This window comes from Aethalodelphis obliquidens, unplaced genomic scaffold (assembly GCF_003676395.1).
Source record: "Aethalodelphis obliquidens isolate GAN/ISIS:26980383/991018 unplaced genomic scaffold, ASM367639v1 scaffold58, whole genome shotgun sequence".
NCBI classification, from domain to species: Eukaryota; Metazoa; Chordata; class Mammalia; order Artiodactyla; family Delphinidae; genus Aethalodelphis; species Aethalodelphis obliquidens.
The window spans coordinates 6,070,670-6,089,222 of NW_020838002.1; the positions used below are offsets into that span (position 1 = coordinate 6,070,670).

The window sequence follows — 18,553 nt, forward strand, 5'->3', positions numbered from 1 at the left end:
GCCCCCGCCCCAGCCCCCGCCCCAGCCCCCGCCCCAGCCCCCGCCCCCGACGCCCAAGCCCCGCCCCTGACGCCCAGGCTCCGCCCCCGTTCCGGCTCGGCCTCGCCCAGCCCGCAACCGTCACGTGCTGAGGCGCGGCGTCCAGCCCGTAGCTGATGCTGCCGCGCGGTATTCGTCATGGAGCTGGCGCCGCGGAGTTGTCTTATGCCGGTGCTGCTGCTGCTCCTGGGCCTGAGCACGGGTAGGTTCGGGCAAAAGTGCTTCAGCGGCCGGTGCCTCCTTCTCTTCTTTAGGGATAAGAATCTGTTAGTGGGTTTGTGCTTTTTAAAGCATATTCCTTTTCCCCTGTTTCTACCTTGCGTAATTATTTTTGCTTTTGAGTCTCACTCTATTTTTTTTTTTCCGGATTCAAAGTTCTTTTTCTACTTTTTTCTGGCTCTGGGTGGTCTGCTGCCTTGTTTCTTCCCTGCGTGTAGGTAGAAGCAGTTTTGCAAAATGTAAGATTTGGAGAAGCTCCTGATCAATGAGGGTTCCGCAATCTTAAGGCCACCTCCCTTTTCCTGCCGCGATTGGCTGCTAAATGAGATTATAAGGTCTTTTTATTTTGAGCTGAAACACACGGTACCAAGACTGAAAAATCCTACCACGAATGGGACGTTTAATTGCGAGTAAGCCTTTCTACCTCTACCTGATCAGAACAGGCAGGATAATATGTCCCCTCACCGCAGTCCTTTTTGGCAAAAACAAATTCGTGTTTAATGGGATGACTTGCAAATTGATTTTCAGTCTTTTCTTTAAGCAAAATGAGCCCTGGTGTGAATCAAGAACTGAGAATTCGAACTAACCACAAACTTGCCTTGTGATCTTAGGCAAGTTGCTTTACTTGTTTTCCCTTTTGTAAAATGGGGATCATATGACCCTTCGACTTGTGTCTGGGAAATGTCGAATAGGTTGCCCCCCGATTTTTTTTATATAAATTTATTTTATTATTATTTATTTTTGGCTGCGTTGGGTCTTTGTTGCTGCGCGCGGGCTTTCTCTAGTTGCGGCGAGCGGGGGCATTTATTGAATGCCTGGTAAGTGCTAGGTATTGTACAGCTATCTTGATTGTTTCAAGGATCTTGCATTTTTTAGTTGGTCTAACGATTAAGGAAATACCCTTTTTCATATTTGTTGCCGACCTTTCTTTGTTGTTTTGCCTTTTATTTTTGTTGTACAGAAATGTAACAAGTTTCTGTCCTCAGCTCTTGATATTTTGTTTTATAGTCTCTAGGGTATGCTTTAATCGTTTCCCCATCCAGAGGTCAAAGAGACTTTCAACTCTATTTTCATATTATTTTTCACATCTAAATTTTAAAATTGAAATATCTGATCCACTTGGAATTTATTTTGGTTTAGAGTGTTAAGAAAGAACCTACATCTCTATTTTTTTTCTTCAAAAATCTGTTACTCCAGAGTAATATAGTGAGTAATCTTGCCCCACTAACTTGTGATGCTGCTTCTTTTTTTTTTTTTTTTTTTTGCGTTATGTGGGCCTCTCACTGTTGTGGCCTCACCCGTTGCGGAGCACAGGCTCCGGACGCGCAGGCTCAGCGGCCATGGCTCACGGGCCCAGCCGCTCCGTAGCACGTGGGATCTTCCCGGACAGGGGCATGAACCCGTGTCCCCTGCATCAGCAGGCGGACTCTCAACCACTGCGCCACCAGGGAAGCCCGTGATGCTTCTTTAATTGTATATTAAATGAGGAACAAAAATCAACGTGCTGCATTTTGAGATTTTTTTTCCCCCAAAGTGTAAATCTCTCTCTTTTAAACAGAATTATAAACACGTTTTATGCTTCCTGTTAAAAATCCAAACATTACAGAGGGTGTAGGTGAAAATGTGAAAGCCTCCAGCCCCCTGTGCCACTATTAAGTTTGGTATGTTTTTTCATAGCTGAGTTTTTTGAGGTTTTTTTTCCTTATCTCCACAATATATTGGAGTAAATAAATTGTCTGAAGTATAAACCAAATCATCACTAGCCTAACCCAGCCGTGTCTCCTGGGCTGGGAATTTAACTGGACATAGACATTCTTCTGGAAAATCGAACTGTGCTTCTGTTTCAGGAGCTGTCATCAGCTGGCCCACAGAAGAGGGCAAGGAAGTATGGGATTATGTGACTGTCCGGAAGGATGCCCACATGTTCTGGTGGCTCTATTATGCCACCAGCCCCAGCAAGAACTTCTCAGAACTGCCCCTGGTCATGTGGCTTCAGGTAAAATTGGTTTCACTGCCTGGCCTGAGGTTGAGGCCAGGTTTCCCCCACTTACCACCTTGCTTGCCCTTAAAGGCTCACAGCTCAGCAGTGAAGAACTGATGTGGTCCAGCAGCCAGCTGGGGCTCTCCTAGGCTTGGGAATTCAGCGTCCTTCTGAGGCAGGCAAAGGCGATGGTACAGTCAAGGAAGCCAAATCAGAGAGTGAGAGGTTCTAGTCTTTTACGGGGGTCTTTTTCTATTGAGCCCAGCACAGGCAGCAGTAGGAACCCTTACTGGAAGCTCCTGAAGACACATTTGACAATATGCTGACAGAAAGTGTTTCTGGAAGGTTCCAAAGCAAAGACTGAGGTACCCTGACCAGCCCTTCCTCTCCCCTCCCAGTCCTTTCCTAGATCTGAATTCCTTGCCCCTAGAAAAACTGGTATTTTGAAAGAACTCAGCCTTTTGTATCTTAGCATTAAGTGTCGGGCCCTATTCTTCTCCCTAAAGAGTGTTTGCATTTTTAATCTTGAGCTCTAGTGGTAGGATTGAAGAAGGAAACTGGTTGGAAATTATTTGAGGGCAGGCAGAGGATCCTTCCTTCCTTTCATTCCTAAAATGTCTGTACAAAGGTGGCCCACACCCACCTGGAAGACCAAGATCTAGGGAGGGGTTGAGGAATGCGGTCTTGCTTCACCTTCTGGAAACTGTAGGCATGGCCCAGCTGGGGCACCAGGTTGCTCACCAATAAATAGGGCGCCCTAGGGATTCCCTGGTGGCGCAGTGGTTGAGAGTCCGCCTGCCCATGCAGGGGACACGTGTTCGTGCCCCGGTCCGGGAAGATCCCACATGCCGCGGAGCGGCTGGGCCCATGAGCCATGGCCGCTGAGCCTGCGCGTCTGGAGCCTGTGCTCCGCAGCGGGAGAGACCACAACAGTGAGAGGCCCGCGTACCGAAAAAAAAAAAAATAGGGCGCCCTGATACTCACCCCCATGGGATGTAAATGTCACTTCCTCCAAAAATGTCATTATTCGTAAGCAGCCTCCCAGTGCCCCCAGCTTTGCCTTCCAGACCAGTGGATACAGGCTTTCTGATGAGATAAGAAGAGCAGTTTGCACGGAGGGGCCTTTTTCTCTTGGGATTATCGCAAGTATTTTCTTTGAAGGCTGGGGTGAGGCTCAGCCCGAGAGTGCTCAGAAGAAGAACCCGTCTGTGTGTCCCAGGGAGCTTTTGTGCATCCCGGGCAGCTGGAGATGAAGCTGTGGCAGGGCTGTCAGGGAGAGCCGTGCAGTGGACAAGCCCAGTTCTGCCTTCCTGCCACTTAGAGCCATGGCAAAACACTTCCCTTCTCTGGGCTTTGGTCTGCGGGATTTCAGCGGTTTTCAAACTTTGTATTAATCAGCAGAACTTCTTCCGCTCCCAAGTGAAAGCTTGCAGACCAGCCAAAGCAGAAGAAGGAAGTGCTGGGGCCGGGGCTGGGGCGGAGTGCCAAGTCCCACCCATTCAGCCTCCCCTTTGTCACGTGCTGCCCCTCAGGTACTTTCTGGGCTTCCGGGAACACACTGAAAACCACTGAATTTCTGAGACGGCAAACCTTCCTTCTGGTTGACTGCAGAGTAGGGCAGTTGTTTTATTTGAATGAGTTGCCAACATTTACAAATGAAGACATTTCCTTCCTTTTTCCCAAAACCAGGAGATGCGATTACTTGGGGCCTGAACTTGCTGTCCCGGAGCGGAGTGGTGGGGCCCCTCTTGCACACAGGCAGGAGCTTCGGGGGACCCACCTGCCCTCTCTGCTCCTCTTCTGGCCCCTCAAGACCGTGCAGTTTGTGACCTTTGGTTTCTGTGAGCTGAGATGCTATTTGATGGTTATCAACGGGCTCACTGTCCTGCTCTTCATCTCCTCAGAGGCCCAAGGGAAGGGGAAAAGAGTATGATTAAGGAAGAAATAATTAATTCAGGTTAAAAGGAGATGTCTCTTAGCAGCCTACTGAGAATCCATGCACTGACTCCTCTGGACAGGTCCTTGGGAGTCAAGGTCACGTCATCTGAGTGGAGTAGCTCTGAGTGATGTAGTGTGCTACGTTAGGTACACTTTCAAGTCATTTAAGCGTTTTAGTTTGTCCTTGGACACACTTGCCATATTTCAGAGTCACTGCATAGTCCTGGGCCGTGACAGTACCCCCATCCCAAAGTTCTAGACAAAGAGCTTTTGCAGTGGTATGTTATCAAGTAGAACAGGACAGGAGAATGGGATTTCTCCCACAAAGACCATACCTCTAGGATTCCAGCTTCTCTCCTTTCACTTTGGTCCTATCCCAGCCCAGTAAGTCCACTAGGAAAAAGGGGCCCAGCTTTCACTCAAGGACCCTTGCTTTTATTTTATTTTGTTTTTTGCTTTGCTGTTTTTTAAATTGAAGAATAGTTGGTGTACAGTATTATATGTTACAGGTATACAGTATAGTGATTCACAATTTTTAAAGGTTCTACTCCATTTATAGTTCTATAAATATGGGCTATATTCCCCGTGTTGTACAATATATCCTTGTAGTTTATTTTATACATAGTGGTTTGTATCTCTTAATCCCCTTCCTTTACATTCCCCCCTCCCTTCCCTCTCCCCCCTGGTAGCCACTAGTTTGTTCTCTATATCTGTGAGTCTGCTTCTTTTCTGTTACAGCCACTCGTTTGTTGTATTTTTTAGATTTTCCATATAAGTGACATCATACAGTATTTGTCTTTCTTTGTCTGACTTATTTCACTTAGCATAATACCCTCAAAGTCCAATCATGTTGCTGCAGTTGGCAAAATTTCATTCTTTTTGAAGGCTGAGTAGTATTCCATTGTATATATATACACCGCCTCTTCTTTATCCATTCATCTGTTGATGGGCACTTAGGTTGCTTCCATATCTTGGCTATTACAAATAATGCTTCTATGAACATTAGGGTGCATGTATTTTTTCAAATTAGTGTTTTTGTTTTTTTCAAATATATACTTAGGAGTGGAATCACTGGATCATGTGGTAGTTCTATTTTTAGTTTTTTGAGAAACCTCCATACTGTTTTCCACAGTGGCTGCACCAATTTACATTCCCACCGACAGTGTTACAAGGATTCCCTTTTCTCCACATCCTCGCCAACATTTGTTTGTGGTCTTTTTGATGATAGCCATTCTGACAGGTGTGAGGTGGTATATCGTTATGGTTTTGATTTGCATTTCCCTGATGATCAGCAGTGTTGAGCATCTTTTCATGTTCATGCTGGCCACCTGCATTTCCTCTTTGGAAAAATGTCTATTGAGTTCTTCTGCCCATTTTTTAATCAGGTTGTTTGTTTTTTTGATGTTGAGTTATATGAGCTGTTCATATATGTTGGATATTAACCCCTTATTGGTTGTATCATTTGCAACTATTTTCTCCCGTTCCATAGGTCTTTTCATTCTGTCGATGGTGAGGACATTGCTTAGAGGGATTTATAGCCTCCCAGTTTTATAATAGTTAGCTTGGTGTCGGTTCAAAACATTCAATAGTTTCATAAACTCTCTGTTGGGGTCCTTTAGTTACCCCTGAGCCCTGACTCTATGTTGTCTTTTTTTTTCCTTTAGATTTCCCTGTACAGATTGCCCTGGTTTCTGTTTTGCCTGAGCTGTTTCCTTCCATCATTGTGTATCTCCCTTTCCTAACCATCTTGCACAGGGAGATAGCATCCTTTTATTCAAGGCCCTCGGCCTATCCTGTTGGCTCAGCTGACCCCTGAGGTTTTGTCCAGAAAAGCACTGACCATCCTTACCCCTGACCATCTCCTGAAGGACCTCCTCCCCTCTCTTAGCCCTTAGAAGCCATAGAACCTCTGCCTCCCATTGTCTGGGCCCCCAGCACTGAGCTTCTGTTCAGAATCCTGCCCACAGTGTTGAGTGCTTCCTGCCCAGGGACTTCCGCATTTACTATGTTATATCCTGGGGATCATCTTGATCAAACTGCCCCTCAGTCTGGGTCCCTGGTAAATCCTCAGGGACACTGAGGAGAAGGTGGTGGAGAGTCACAAGGCCCCGGGTCCAGTCCTGGTGGAGCCCCTAATTGCCACGTTCCCTCTCTGGGCCATACTGCTCATCTTTGAAGGGAGAGGTTTGGACGAGATGTTTTGAGGTCAGCAAACCCCACGGGTCAAGCTCAGAGAATCAGAGGTAGGAACGTTCCCTCTGGGGGCCCTTAGCCCGGTTGCTTCCTTTTTTTAGAAAGACTTGAGCAGTTACCAGGGGCTCAGTTAGTGCAGACACTGGATCAGTTGTGTCCTGTGTGTAAGGCTGACCCAGCCATCACTGACTCATAAATTGTTTACAGTGAATGGGGTCATTGTTGGAGTGACGAAGGTTTGACTAACATTTTCTCTGACTTTATTTTTGTTTGTTTGTTTGTTTTGCTTTCACAGGGTGGTCCAGGTGGTTCCAGCACTGGATTTGGGAACTTTGAGGAAATCGGGCCCCTTGACAGAGATCTCAAACCACGAAGAACTACTTGGGTACAGTGAGGAAGGCCTCGAACTCAAACTGCCGTGTGGCCTCCCCCAGGCTGAGTCCCACCCAGCCCTACCCCATTCTGGGTGGCGTCACAAGTTGAGCCATCCCACTCCACCCCCCTCCCTCTTCCTCTGTGTCCAGGGGGACCTTGCGTACTTGTCCACAGGCTTCCTCTCTGGCCAGCCTCTTCCATTTCTTGGGGCAGCTTATCCCACACTGGTCACCTTCCCAACTCGCTGACCTTTCTCTCCACTTGCCTGCAGAAACCTCTGTCTACTCTAGCAGACCCCCTGGACCTTGTCATGACCCACATATTGGCCATCCCTGCAATCTGAGATGCCAGGGTCCCACCTTCTGGCCACAACCTGCAATCCTTTCCCCTCCTACTCTCCTACTTCCATTCTTGTCTTCCTCAGGACTTCAAACCCCTTGTCCTCTGCCCTTTTGATGTCTCTCTAGTTCTCTGTCTCACCCCGCCCCCTCATTCTTCGCTTCACTTCCTTACCTAACCCTCACCCCTGGTTCCCTCATTCTTCTCCCTCCGCATCCTTGCCATGCCCAGCCTGGGGTCAGTCCCCCTGTCCACCTGCTCAGCCCCTTCCTCCAGGCTGCCAAACACTGGTGGATAAAACCACACCAGTGGGCAGGGTGGGGCTGTTGCTCCCAGCTGGTGGCCACCCTCTGCTCTGTGCTTCTCCTCTGCTCCTCTCCCATCTGTTGATGGACACTTAGGTTGTTTTCACCTTTTGGCTGTTGTGAATAATGCAGGGAACATTAGCGTACAAATATTTGTTTGGGCCCCTATTTTCAATTTGGCGGGGTGGGGTGGGGAATTGCTGGGTCCTATGGTAGCTCTGTGTTTAATACCCAAGTGTTGCTAATATTCTTCATCCACCCCTTTTCCATTGCCTCTCGTGGGTGCTTTCAAAATGCCCCCCCCACCCCCAATCCACTTCCCACATGGTGCTTGGGTGAAACCCTCCAATGCCAGTCACTCCTTAGTTTACTGTCTTTCAGTTCTGCAAAGATCGGATCCAGATTCCTGGGCGTAAACTGGCTTCTGCTAGCCATACCTCCCAGCTTCTCTGCATGCGCACTCTCCTTGAGGCCTCTGTGCGGGCCATTCCTGGGCTTGCACTTCATTCCTTTGGTCACCCGGTCACACCTAGCTCACCATACTCACCTCTAAGACTCAGTGCGGGAGCACCTCCACCTGAAGATCCCCTCTGAGCCCTTTGATTTTCTTGTCTGTCTCCATACTGGTCTTCTTTAAGCACATTTTACTTACTCTTGCCTCAGGGTCTTTGCACATGCTGTTCCCTCAGCCTAGAACATTCACATACTCACTTCCAGTAGCAGAGTACCCCACTGGCTTGTCCCCAAGCCTCCCACGACTAATAGGGTAATGTGACTGGGGCAGAGAGCCTGAACAAGAAGTGAGGAGATGCTGGCCTTGGTCCTGACACTGCCATTACCTATCCAACTTTGTGACCTTGGACAAGTCCTGGGCCTTTCTGGGCTTTAATGTCCTGATCAGTAAAGGACATGGCTGTAGTGTGTCATCACTAGGGATCCTTCAGGATGTAAAATTCTATAACTCTAAACCTCTTTGGGAAAGGTGTTAGAATAAATTCTGTTCTTGTAGTGTTCAGCAAAGCCAGGCCAATGTGGAAACTGGATTCATCTTGAAGAAAACAGACGTGTGGTATTCCGACCTCTCACTGCTTCGAGCTGTTGCTCAGACTGACACTGCATGGTTCTACCTGCACGAATGAATTACATTCAGGACATTTGTAGTGTCTGAAAGTAACAGCCTAGATGCTTCGATCCCTGTGTATATGTTAATTTTTCCTTCTTGCCTCTCCTTTTCTTTGCCTTTCTTTGCTATACTAGTCCGTGTTCCTGTTCCAATTTTTTTTTTTTTTTTGTGGTACGCGGGCCTCACTGTTGTGGCCTCTCCCATTGCGGAGCACAGGCTCCAGACGCGCAGGCTCAGCGGCCATGGCTCACGGGCCCAGCTGCTCCACGGCATGTGGGATCTTTCCGGACTGGGGCACGAACCCGTGTCCCCTGCGTCGGCAGGCAGACTCTCAACCACTACGCCACCAGGGAAGCCCCCCCATTTTTTTTTTTTAATACATTTTAGTAACAGATCATAACCACACTGATATCCTCACATGCGTGGTTTTTGTTGAGCTCATATAAGGTGATCAGAAGATAGTTGGTGACTGGCTGGCTGATTGCAACTTTTTTTTTTTTTTTTTTTTGCGGTACGCGGGCCTCTCACCGTTGTGGCCTCTCCCGTTGCAGAGCACAGGCTCTGGACGCGCAGGCTCAGCGGCCATGGCTCACGGGCCCAGCAGCTCCGCGGCATGTGGGATCTTCCCGGACCGGGACACGGACCCGTGTCCCGTGCATTGGCAGGCAGACTCTCAACCACTGCGTCACCAGGGAAGCCCCTGATTGCAACATTTGACTTTCCTCTGTGGCTTGTAGCTCCAGTCGGCCAGTCTCCTGTTTGTGGATAACCCAGTGGGCACTGGGTTCAGTTATGTGAACAAGAGTGACGCATACACCAAAGACCTGGCCATGGTGGCATCAGACATGATGGTTCTCCTGAAGACTTTCTTTGAATGCCACAAAGAATTCCAGGTAAGCAAGCTCAGAGGGGGCTAGCAGTTGCAGCACTGCATCCATCAGATGCAAACTTCCCCAAGAGTTACATGCCTAGCTGATTCCAGAGAAAACCTTTTTGCACCCAGGATCAGATTGTGGGCTTCTGTTTCAGTCATCACTAAAGGTGGTTTTAGCTTGAAAAAAATGACCCTGCAGCCAGTATTCTAATTAAACATAATAATCAGATATGGGAGGAAAGATCAGCAAAAGCAGATTTGTTTTGTCTGGCCATTACATGCAATAGAAATTTGAAATTGATTCGTGTGAATTAAAAGACATTCAGGATATTTAATTCTTTGTAAATTCCTTTTCTTCCTAGACGATTCCATTCTACATTTTCTCAGAGTCCTATGGAGGAAAAATGGCTGCTGGCATTGCTCTAGAACTTTATAAGGTAACAAGGAAGATGACTTTGTTTTGATGTTGGACAGAAACTCATTATCTTACTTGTGATAGTCACCTGATAATTGAATATTCTTTGAATAGGACCTTGTACATACAGAGTAAGTCTGTAATAATAACCATGAAAAATTTCAAAAAGAACAATGAAGTTTGCCCCACCAGATATCGAACAGGCTATACAGCTAAGCGAGTAAAGCAATTTGCGGCTGGCGTAGCAACAGAGAAATGCAGATACATGCATCAGGCTAAAGAATCTAGAAACATATTTTATATATACTTATGTATATGTATATATGTATCTGTGTATGTTTATAACATACATATGTATCATACTTACATATGAACATATAAATGATAAGGTGGTATTTCAAATCATTGAGGAAAACAGAATGTTCAATAAATGATATGGAGACAAGTGGCTATCACTTTGGAAAATAGTAAAGTTAGATTCTTGCCTTACATGAAACATCAGTTCTTTTTATTTTTTTAATTATTTATTTTATTTTTGGCTGCGTTGGGTCTTTGTTGCTGTCCACGGGCTTTCTCTAGTTGTGGCGAGCGGGGGCTACTCTTTGTTGCGGTGCGCGGGCTTCTCATTGCAGTGGCTTCTCTTGTTGCAGAGCACAGGCTCTAGGCGTGAGGGCTTCAGTAGTTGTGGCTCACAGGCTCTAGAGCACAGGCTCAGTAGTTGTGGCGCACGGGCTTAGTTGCTCCGCGGCATGTGGGATCTTCCCAGACCAGGGCTTGAACCCGTGTCCCCTGCATTGGCAGGCAGATTCTTAACCACTGCACCAACAGGGAAGCCCCGGAACATCAGTTCTTGATAGATTAAAAATCTAAACATAAAAATCAAAACTGTAAGAGAACCTGAAAACATAGGAGAAAAGTTTTATAATCTTGGGTACGAAAAACTTGCTTTTCCTTCATAAGATGAAACACCCAAAAGCAAAAAGAATAAGTTTGACGTATTTAGACCACATAGAAATTTAAAACTAATTAGAGTTTCATAAACAATTTTAAAAGATATATACACACAAATAAATATATAGTAGAAGTAGTATTCACATCAATAAGTTCATTAAAGAAGATAATATTCTAGGGGGCTTCCCTGGTGGTGCAGTGGTTGAGAGTCCACCTGCCCATACAGGGGACGCGGGTTCGTGCCTCAGTCCGGGAAGATCCCACATGCCGCGGAGCGGCTAGGCCCGTGAGCCATGGCCGCTGGGCCTGCACGTCCGGAACCTGTGCTCCGCAACGGGAGAGGCCACAACAGTGAGAGGCCCACGTACCACAAAAAAAAAAAAAAAAAAAAAAATATATTCTAATAGGATATTGGCCAGAAAATATGGGCAAACAATTTATAGAAGAAATGCAAACTGCCTATGGACATGTGAACAATGTTCAACTTTTAGTAGTAAGTCAAATCTGTGAGATTTGCAAATATTTTTAAAAATTGGTGGGAGGTCTCTGGGGGTCCAGTGATTAGCACTCCACGCTTCCACTGCAGGGGGCACGGGTTCGATTCCTGGTCGGGGAACTAAGATCCCGCATGCCACATGGCATGGCCAAAAAAATAAATAAATAAAATAAAGTAAAAATTTGGTAACCCCCAGTTTTGGTAAGCAGTCAGGGAAATAAGTGCTCTTGTGCACATTTGATGGGAATGAAAACTGGTAAATCATTGTAAAAGGGCACTTTGGCAGTATCTATAAACTTTTAAAATGTATGTGCCCTTTGACCCAATAATTTCACTTCCAGGAATCTGTCCTGTGGGAATACTTATACATGTGTGTGTGTCAGAGGATGTTAAGTTCATCGTTGCTTATAATGTCCATAAACGGAAAACGAGATCAGTGGCTGTGTGTAGAGGATTACTTAAATGAAATACGTGGATCCTTCCGTGATGGACACTTTGAAGCCATCAGAAAGAATGGGTAGATCTGTGCATATGTATACATGTATGTATCTATATATGCTTGTGAAAACAAAGAAAGGAGTTAGAAGGATATATACCATGTTAACTGGTTAGTGAGCGTGAGGGTGCAGGTGGGGCAGAGGTAGAAGTTTTTTCACATTTTCTCCTGTCTCCTTCTGTGATTAAACTTTTTACAGTGAGCTTGTATGAGCTTTTTTTAATTGAAGTATAGTTGATGTACAATATTATATAAGTTACACATATACAATATAGTGATTCACAATTTATAAAGATTATACTCTATTTATAGTAAAATATTGGCTATATTCCTCGTGTTATACAGTATGAGCTTTTTTTTTTAAGATTTATTAATTCTCTTTAAAAATGAACCTTTTGTAAGAAGCAGTATAGGTGCATAACAGAAAATTAGAAAATACAGCAAGCACAAATTAAAAAAATTAAAAAGAGATCACCATTGTTAACACCTCAGTGTATAGCCTTTAAATCTTTTTCTGCGCTTTTAGAAATAAGTAAATTTTTTAACCAATAGGAGATAGTAGTATACATAATGTCTGTAGCCTGCTTCCTTCCGTCACTAGTCCTCCCTTTCCTACTTCAGTAAACTTTCATCTCAAATATTCAGGCTTTAATAATCCCAACACGTCCTTTTTGGTCAGTTTGTTTAAGCCAGGACTCAGTCCAGATCCGTGAATTACATGTGGCTGGGATGTCCCTAAAGTCCGTTTTCATCTAACACAGTTCCTTTTTTATGACCCCCATTTGATAAAGAAACCAGACTAACAGAATATCCCATTTTCTGGAATTGTGTGGTAGCATCTTCATGGTGTAATTTAGTTTATTCCTCTCTTCATGGTGTTTCCTACAAAACTGGAGGTCATAGTTAAAGGCCTGATGCATTCAAGGTAAAAGTATTGAAGAGAATATATTATAATAGGTCAGATTTCAGGAAACGATGGCCTATAGGTCAAATTCAGTCCACCACCTGCTTTTATACGACTCATGAGCTAAGAATGGTTTTTACATTATCGAGTGACAGTGGTGGGGTGGGGTGGATTAAAAGAAGAATAATGTTTCATGACACATGAAAATTGTGTGAAAATCAAATTTCAAGGTCCAAAAATAAAGCTGGGTTTTTTGGTGATTTTTATTTTATTTTATTTTTTTTAACATCTTTAGTGGAGTATAATTGCTTAACAATGATGTGTTAGTTTCTGCTTTATAACAAAGTGAATCAATTATACATATACATATGTCCCCATATCTCTTCCCTCTTGCATCTCCCTCCCTCCCACCCTCCCTATCCCACCCCTCTAGGTGGTCACAAAGCACCAAGCTGATCTCTCTGTGCTTTGTGGCTGCTTCCCACTAGCTATCTATTTTAAGTTTGGTAGTGTATATATGTCCATGCCACTCTCTCACTTTGTCCCAGCTTACCCTTCTCCATCCCCATAACCTCAAGTCTATGCTCTACTAGGTCTGTGTCTTTATTCCCGTCTTGCCTGTAGGTTCTTCAGAACTTTTTTTTTTTAATGTTCCATATATGTGTGTTAGAATATGGTATTTGTTTTTCTCTTTCTGACTTACTTCAATCTGTATGACAGACTCTTAGGTCCATCCACCTCACTACAAATAACTCAATTTTGTTTCTTTTTATGGCTTAGTAATATCCCATTGTATATATGTGTCACAACTTCTTTATCCATTCATCTGTTGATGGACACTTAGGTTGCTTCCATGTCCTGGCTATTGTAAATAGAGCTGCAATGAACATTTTGGTACATGACTCTTTTTGAATTATGGTTTTCTCAGGGTATATGCCCAGCAGTGGGATTGCTGGGTCGTATGGTAGTTTTATTTTTAGTTTTGTAAGGAACCTCCATACTGTTCTCCATAGTGGCTGTATCAAATTAAATTCCCACCAACAGTGCAAGAGGGTTCCCTTTTCTCCACACCCTCTCCAGTATTTATTGTTTGTACATTTTTTTATGATGGCCATTCTGACCAGTGTGAGATGATATCTCATTGTAGTTTTGATTTGCATTTCTCTAATGATTAATGATGTTGAGCATTCTTTCATGTGTTTCTTGGCAATCTGTATATCTTCTTTGGAAAAATGTCTGTTTAGGTCTTCTGCCCATTTTTGGATTGGGTTGTTAGTTTTTCTGATATTGAGCTGAATGACCCTCTTGTAAATTTTGGAGATTAATCCTTTGTCAGTTGCTTCATTTGCAAATATCTTCTCCCATTCTGAGGGTTGTCTTTTGGTCTTGTTTATGGTTTCCTTTGCTGTGCAAAAGCTTTTAAGTTTCATTAGGTCCCCTTTGTTTATTTTTGATTATACTTCCATTTCTCTAGGAGGTGGGCCAAAAAGAATCTTGCTGTGATTTCTGTCATGTAGTGTTCTGCCTCTGTTTTCCTCTAAGAGTTTGATAGTGTCTGGCCTTACATTTAGGTCTTTAATCCATTTTGAGTTTATTTTTGTGTATGTTGTTAGGGAATGTTCTAATTTCATTCTTTTACATGTAGCTGTCTAGTTTTCCCAGCACCACTTATTGAAGAGGCTGTCTTTTCTCCACTGTATATTCTTGCCTCCTTTATCAAAGATAAGGTGACCATATGTGCATGGGTTTATCTCTGGGCTTTCTGTCCTGTTCCATTGATCTATATTTCTGTTTTTATGCCAGTACCATACTGTCTTGATCACTGTAGCTTTGTAGTATAGCCTGAAGTCCGGGAGCCGGCTCCGTTTTTCTTTCTCAAGATTGCTTTTGCTATTCGGGGTCTTTTGTGTTTCCATACAAATTGTGAAATTTTTTGATCTAGTTTTGTGAAAAATGCCATTGTTAGTTTGATAGGGATTGCAATGAATCTGTAGATTGCTTTGGGTAGTAGAGTCATTTTCACATTGTTGATGCTTCCAATCCAAGAACATGGTATATCTCTCCATCTATTTGTATCATCTTTAATTTCTTTCATCAGTGTCTTATAATTTTCTGCGTACAGGTCTTTTGTCTTCTTAGGTAGGTTTACTCCTAGATATTTTATTCTTTTTGTTGCAATGGTAAATGGGAGTCTTTTCTTAATTTCACTTTCAGATTTTTCATCATTAGTGTATAGGAATGCCAGAGATTTCTGTGCATTAATTTTGTATCCTGCTATTTTACCAGATTCATTGATTACCTCTAGTAGTTTTCTGGTAGCATCTTTAGGATTCTCTGTGTACACATCTCTATGTATCATGTCATCTGCAAACAGTGACAGCTTTACTTCTTTTCCGATTTGGATACCTTTTATTTCTTTTTCTTCTCTGATTGCTGTGGCTAAAACTTCCAAAACTATGTTGAATAAGAGTGGTGAGAGTGGGCAACCTTGTCTTGTTCCTGATCTTAGTGGAAATGGTTTCAGTTTATTACCATTGAGGACGATGTTGGCTGTGGGTTTGTCATAGATGGCCTTTATTATGTTGAGGAAATTTCACTCTATGCCTACTTTCTGGAGGGTTTTTATGATAAATCGGTGTTGAATTTTGTCAAAAGCTTTCTCTGCATCTATTGAGATGATCATATGGTTTTTCTCCTTCAGTTTGTTAATTTGGTGTATCACATTGATTGATTTGCATATATTGAAAAATCCTTGCATTCCTGGAATAAACCCCATTTGATCATGGTGTATGATCCTTTTAATGTGCTGTTGGATTCTGTTTGCTAGTATTTTGTTGAGGATGTTTGCATCTATGTTCATTGGTGATATTGGCCTGTAATTTTCTTTCTTTGTGACATCTTGGTCTGGCTTTGGTATCAGAGTGATGGTGGCCTCGTAGAATGAGTTTGGGAGTGTTCCTCCCTCTGCTATATTTTGGAAGAGTTTGAGAAGGATAGGTGTTAGCTCTTCTCTAAGTGTTTGATAGAATTCGCAAGTGAAGCCATCTGGTCCTGGGCTTTTGTTTGTTGGAAGATTTTTAATCACAGTTTCAATTTCAGTGCTTGTGATTGGTCTGTTCATATTTTCTGTTTCTTCCTGGTTCAGTCTCGGAAGCTTGTGCGTCTCTGAGAATTTGTCCATTTCTTCCAGTTGTCCATTTTATTGGCACAGAGTTGCTTGTAGTAATCTCTCATGATCCTTTGTATTTCTGCAGTGTCAGTTTTTATTTCTCCTTTTTCATTTCTAATTCTATTGATCTGAGTCTTCTCCCTTTTTTTCTTGATGAGTCTGTCTAATGGTTTATCAATTTTGTTTATCTTCTCAAAGAACCAGCTTTTAGTTTTATTGGTCTTTGCTATCGTTTCCTTCATTTCTTTTTCATTTATTCCTGATCTGATCTTTATGATTTCTTGCCTTCTGCTAACTTTGTGGTTCTTTTGTTCTTCTTTCTCTAATTGCTTTAGGTGTAAGGTTAGGTTGTTTATTTGAGATGTTTCTTATTTCTTAAGGTAGGATTGTATTTCTATAAACTTCCCTCTTAGAACTGTTTTTGCTGCATCCCATAGGTTTTGGGTCATCATGTTTTCATTGTCATTTGTTTCTAGGTATTTTTTGTTTTGCTCTTTCATTTCTTCAGTGATCTTTTGGTTATTAAGTATAGCTTCCACGTGTTTGTATTTTTGTATTAAGTTTATTAAGTCTGTATTAAGTTTATTAAGTTTTGTATTAAGTTTATTAAGTTTGTATCACGTTTAGCCTCCATGTGTTTGTATTTTTTACAGATTTTTTCCTGTAATTGATATCTAGTCTCATAGCATTGTGGTCGGAAAGATACATAATACGATTTCAGTTTTCTTAAATACCAAGGCTTGATTTGTGACCCAAGATATGATCTATCCTGGAGAATGTTCCATGAGCACTTGAGAAAAATGTGTATTCAGTTGTTTTTGATGGAATGTCCTATAAATAACAATTAAGTCCATCTTGTTTAATGTATCATTTAAAGTGTGTGTTTCCTTATTTATTTTCATTTTGGATGATCTGTCCATTGGTGAAGATGGGGTGTTAAAGTCCCCTACTATGATTGTGTTACTGTCGATTTCCCCTTTTATGGCTGTTAGTATTTGCCTTATGTATTGAGGTGCTCCTATGTTGGGTGCATAAATATTTACAATTGTTATATCTTCTTCTTGGATTGATCCCTTGGTCATTATGTAATGTCCTTCTTTTTCTCTTGTAATAGTCTTTTTTTAAAGTCTATTTTGTCTGATAAGAGAATTGCTACTCCAGCTTTCTTTTGATTTCCATTTGCATGGAATATCTTTTTCCATCCCCTCACTTTCAGTCTGTATGTGTCCCTAGGTCTGAAGTGGGTCTCTTGTAGACAGCATATATATGGGTTTTGTTTTGTATCCATTCAGCCAGTCTATGTCTTTTGGTTGGAGCATTTAATCCATTTACATTTAAGGTAATTATCTATATGTATGTTCCTATGACCATTTTCCTAATTGTTTTGGGTTTGTTATTGTAGGTCTTTTCCTTCTCTTGTGTTTCCTGCCTAGAGAAGTTCCTTTAGCATTTGTTGTAAAGTTGGTTTGGTGGTGCTGAATTCTCTTAGCTTTTGCTTATCTGTAAAGTTTTTAATTTCTCTGTCAAATCTGAATGTGATCCTTGCTGGTTCGAGTAATCTTGGTTGTAGATTTTTCTCCTTCATCAGTTTAATATGTCCTGCCACCCACTTCTGGCTTGTAGAGTTTCTGGTGAAAGATCAGCTGTTAACTTTATGGGGATTCCCTTGTGTGTTATTTGTTGTTTTTCCCTTGCTGCTTTTAATATTTTTTTCTTTGTATTTAATTTTTTTTTCTTTTCTTTTCTTTTTGCGGTACGCGGGCCTCTCACTGCTGTGGCCTCTCCCATTGCGGAGCACAGGCTCCGGACGCGCAGGCTCAGCGGCCATGGCTCACGGGCCCAGCCGCTCCGCGGCATGTGGGATCTTCCCAGACTGGGGCACGAACCCGTGTCCCCTGCATTGGCAGGCGGACTCTCAACCACTGCGCCACCAGGGAAGCCCTGTATTTAATTTTTGATAGTTTGATTAGTATGTGTCTTGGCATGTTCCTCCTTGTATTTATCCTGTATGGGACTCTCTGTGCTTCCTGGACTTGATTAACTGTTTCCTTTCCCAAATTAGGGAAGTTTTCAACTATAATCTCTTCATATATTTTCTCAGTCCCTTTCTATTTCTCTTCTTCTTCTGGGGCCCCTATAATTCGAATGTTGGTGCGTTTAATGTTGTCCCAGAGGTCTCTGAGACTGTCCTCAGTTCTTTCATTCTTTTTTCTTTATTCTGCTCTGCAGTAGTTATTTCCACTATTTTACCTTCCAGGTCACTTATCCGTTCTTCTGCCTCAGTTATTTTGCTACTGACCCCTTCTAGAGAATTTTTAATTTCACTTATTGTGTTGTTCATCATTGTTTGTTTCCTCTTTAGTTCTTCTAGGTCCTTGATAATTGTTTCTTGCATTTTCTCTATTCTATTTCCAAGATTTTGGATCATCTTTACTATCATTATTCTGAATTCTTTTTCAGGTAGACTGCCTATTTCCTCTTCATTTGTTAGGTCTGGTGGGTTTTTACCTTGCTCCTTCATCTGCTGTGTGTTTTTCTGTCTTCTCATTTTGCTTATCTTATTGTGTTTGGGGTCTCCTTTTCACAGGCTGCAGGTTCGTAGTTCCCGTTGTTTTTGGTGTCTGTCCCCAGTGGTTAAGGTTGGTTTAGTGGGTTGTGTAGGCTTCCTGGTGGAGGGAACCTAGTGCCTGTGTTCTGGTGGATGAGGCTGGATCTTGTTTTTCTGTTGGGCAGTTC

The 18,553-nt window shown here is 42.9% G+C and overlaps 1 protein-coding gene across 7 annotated transcripts in view; it reads left to right on the top strand.

Annotated features, from left to right (window-relative positions):
- The first annotated feature begins 114 nt into the window (after positions 1-114).
- SCPEP1 (serine carboxypeptidase 1) overlaps positions 115-18,553 on the top strand; it is a 44,424-nt gene continuing 25,985 nt past the window's right edge. For 3 of the 7 annotated variants that reach the window (XR_003428762.1, XM_027087131.1, XM_027087134.1), the window contains exons 1-5: positions 115-241; positions 2,106-2,254; positions 6,666-6,755; positions 9,250-9,405; positions 9,749-9,823. Coding sequence is in view for 6 of the 7 variants with exons in the window: in XM_027087131.1 (XP_026942932.1) it covers positions 178-241; positions 2,106-2,254; positions 6,666-6,755; positions 9,250-9,405; positions 9,749-9,823 (534 nt within the window). In the remaining variant the exon portion in view is untranslated. Of the gene's footprint in view, positions 242-2,105; positions 2,255-6,665; positions 6,849-9,249; positions 9,406-9,748; positions 9,824-18,553 lie in introns of those variants that run through there. The other 4 variants (XM_027087133.1, XM_027087132.1, XM_027087135.1 and 1 more) reach the window with 3 other exon arrangements.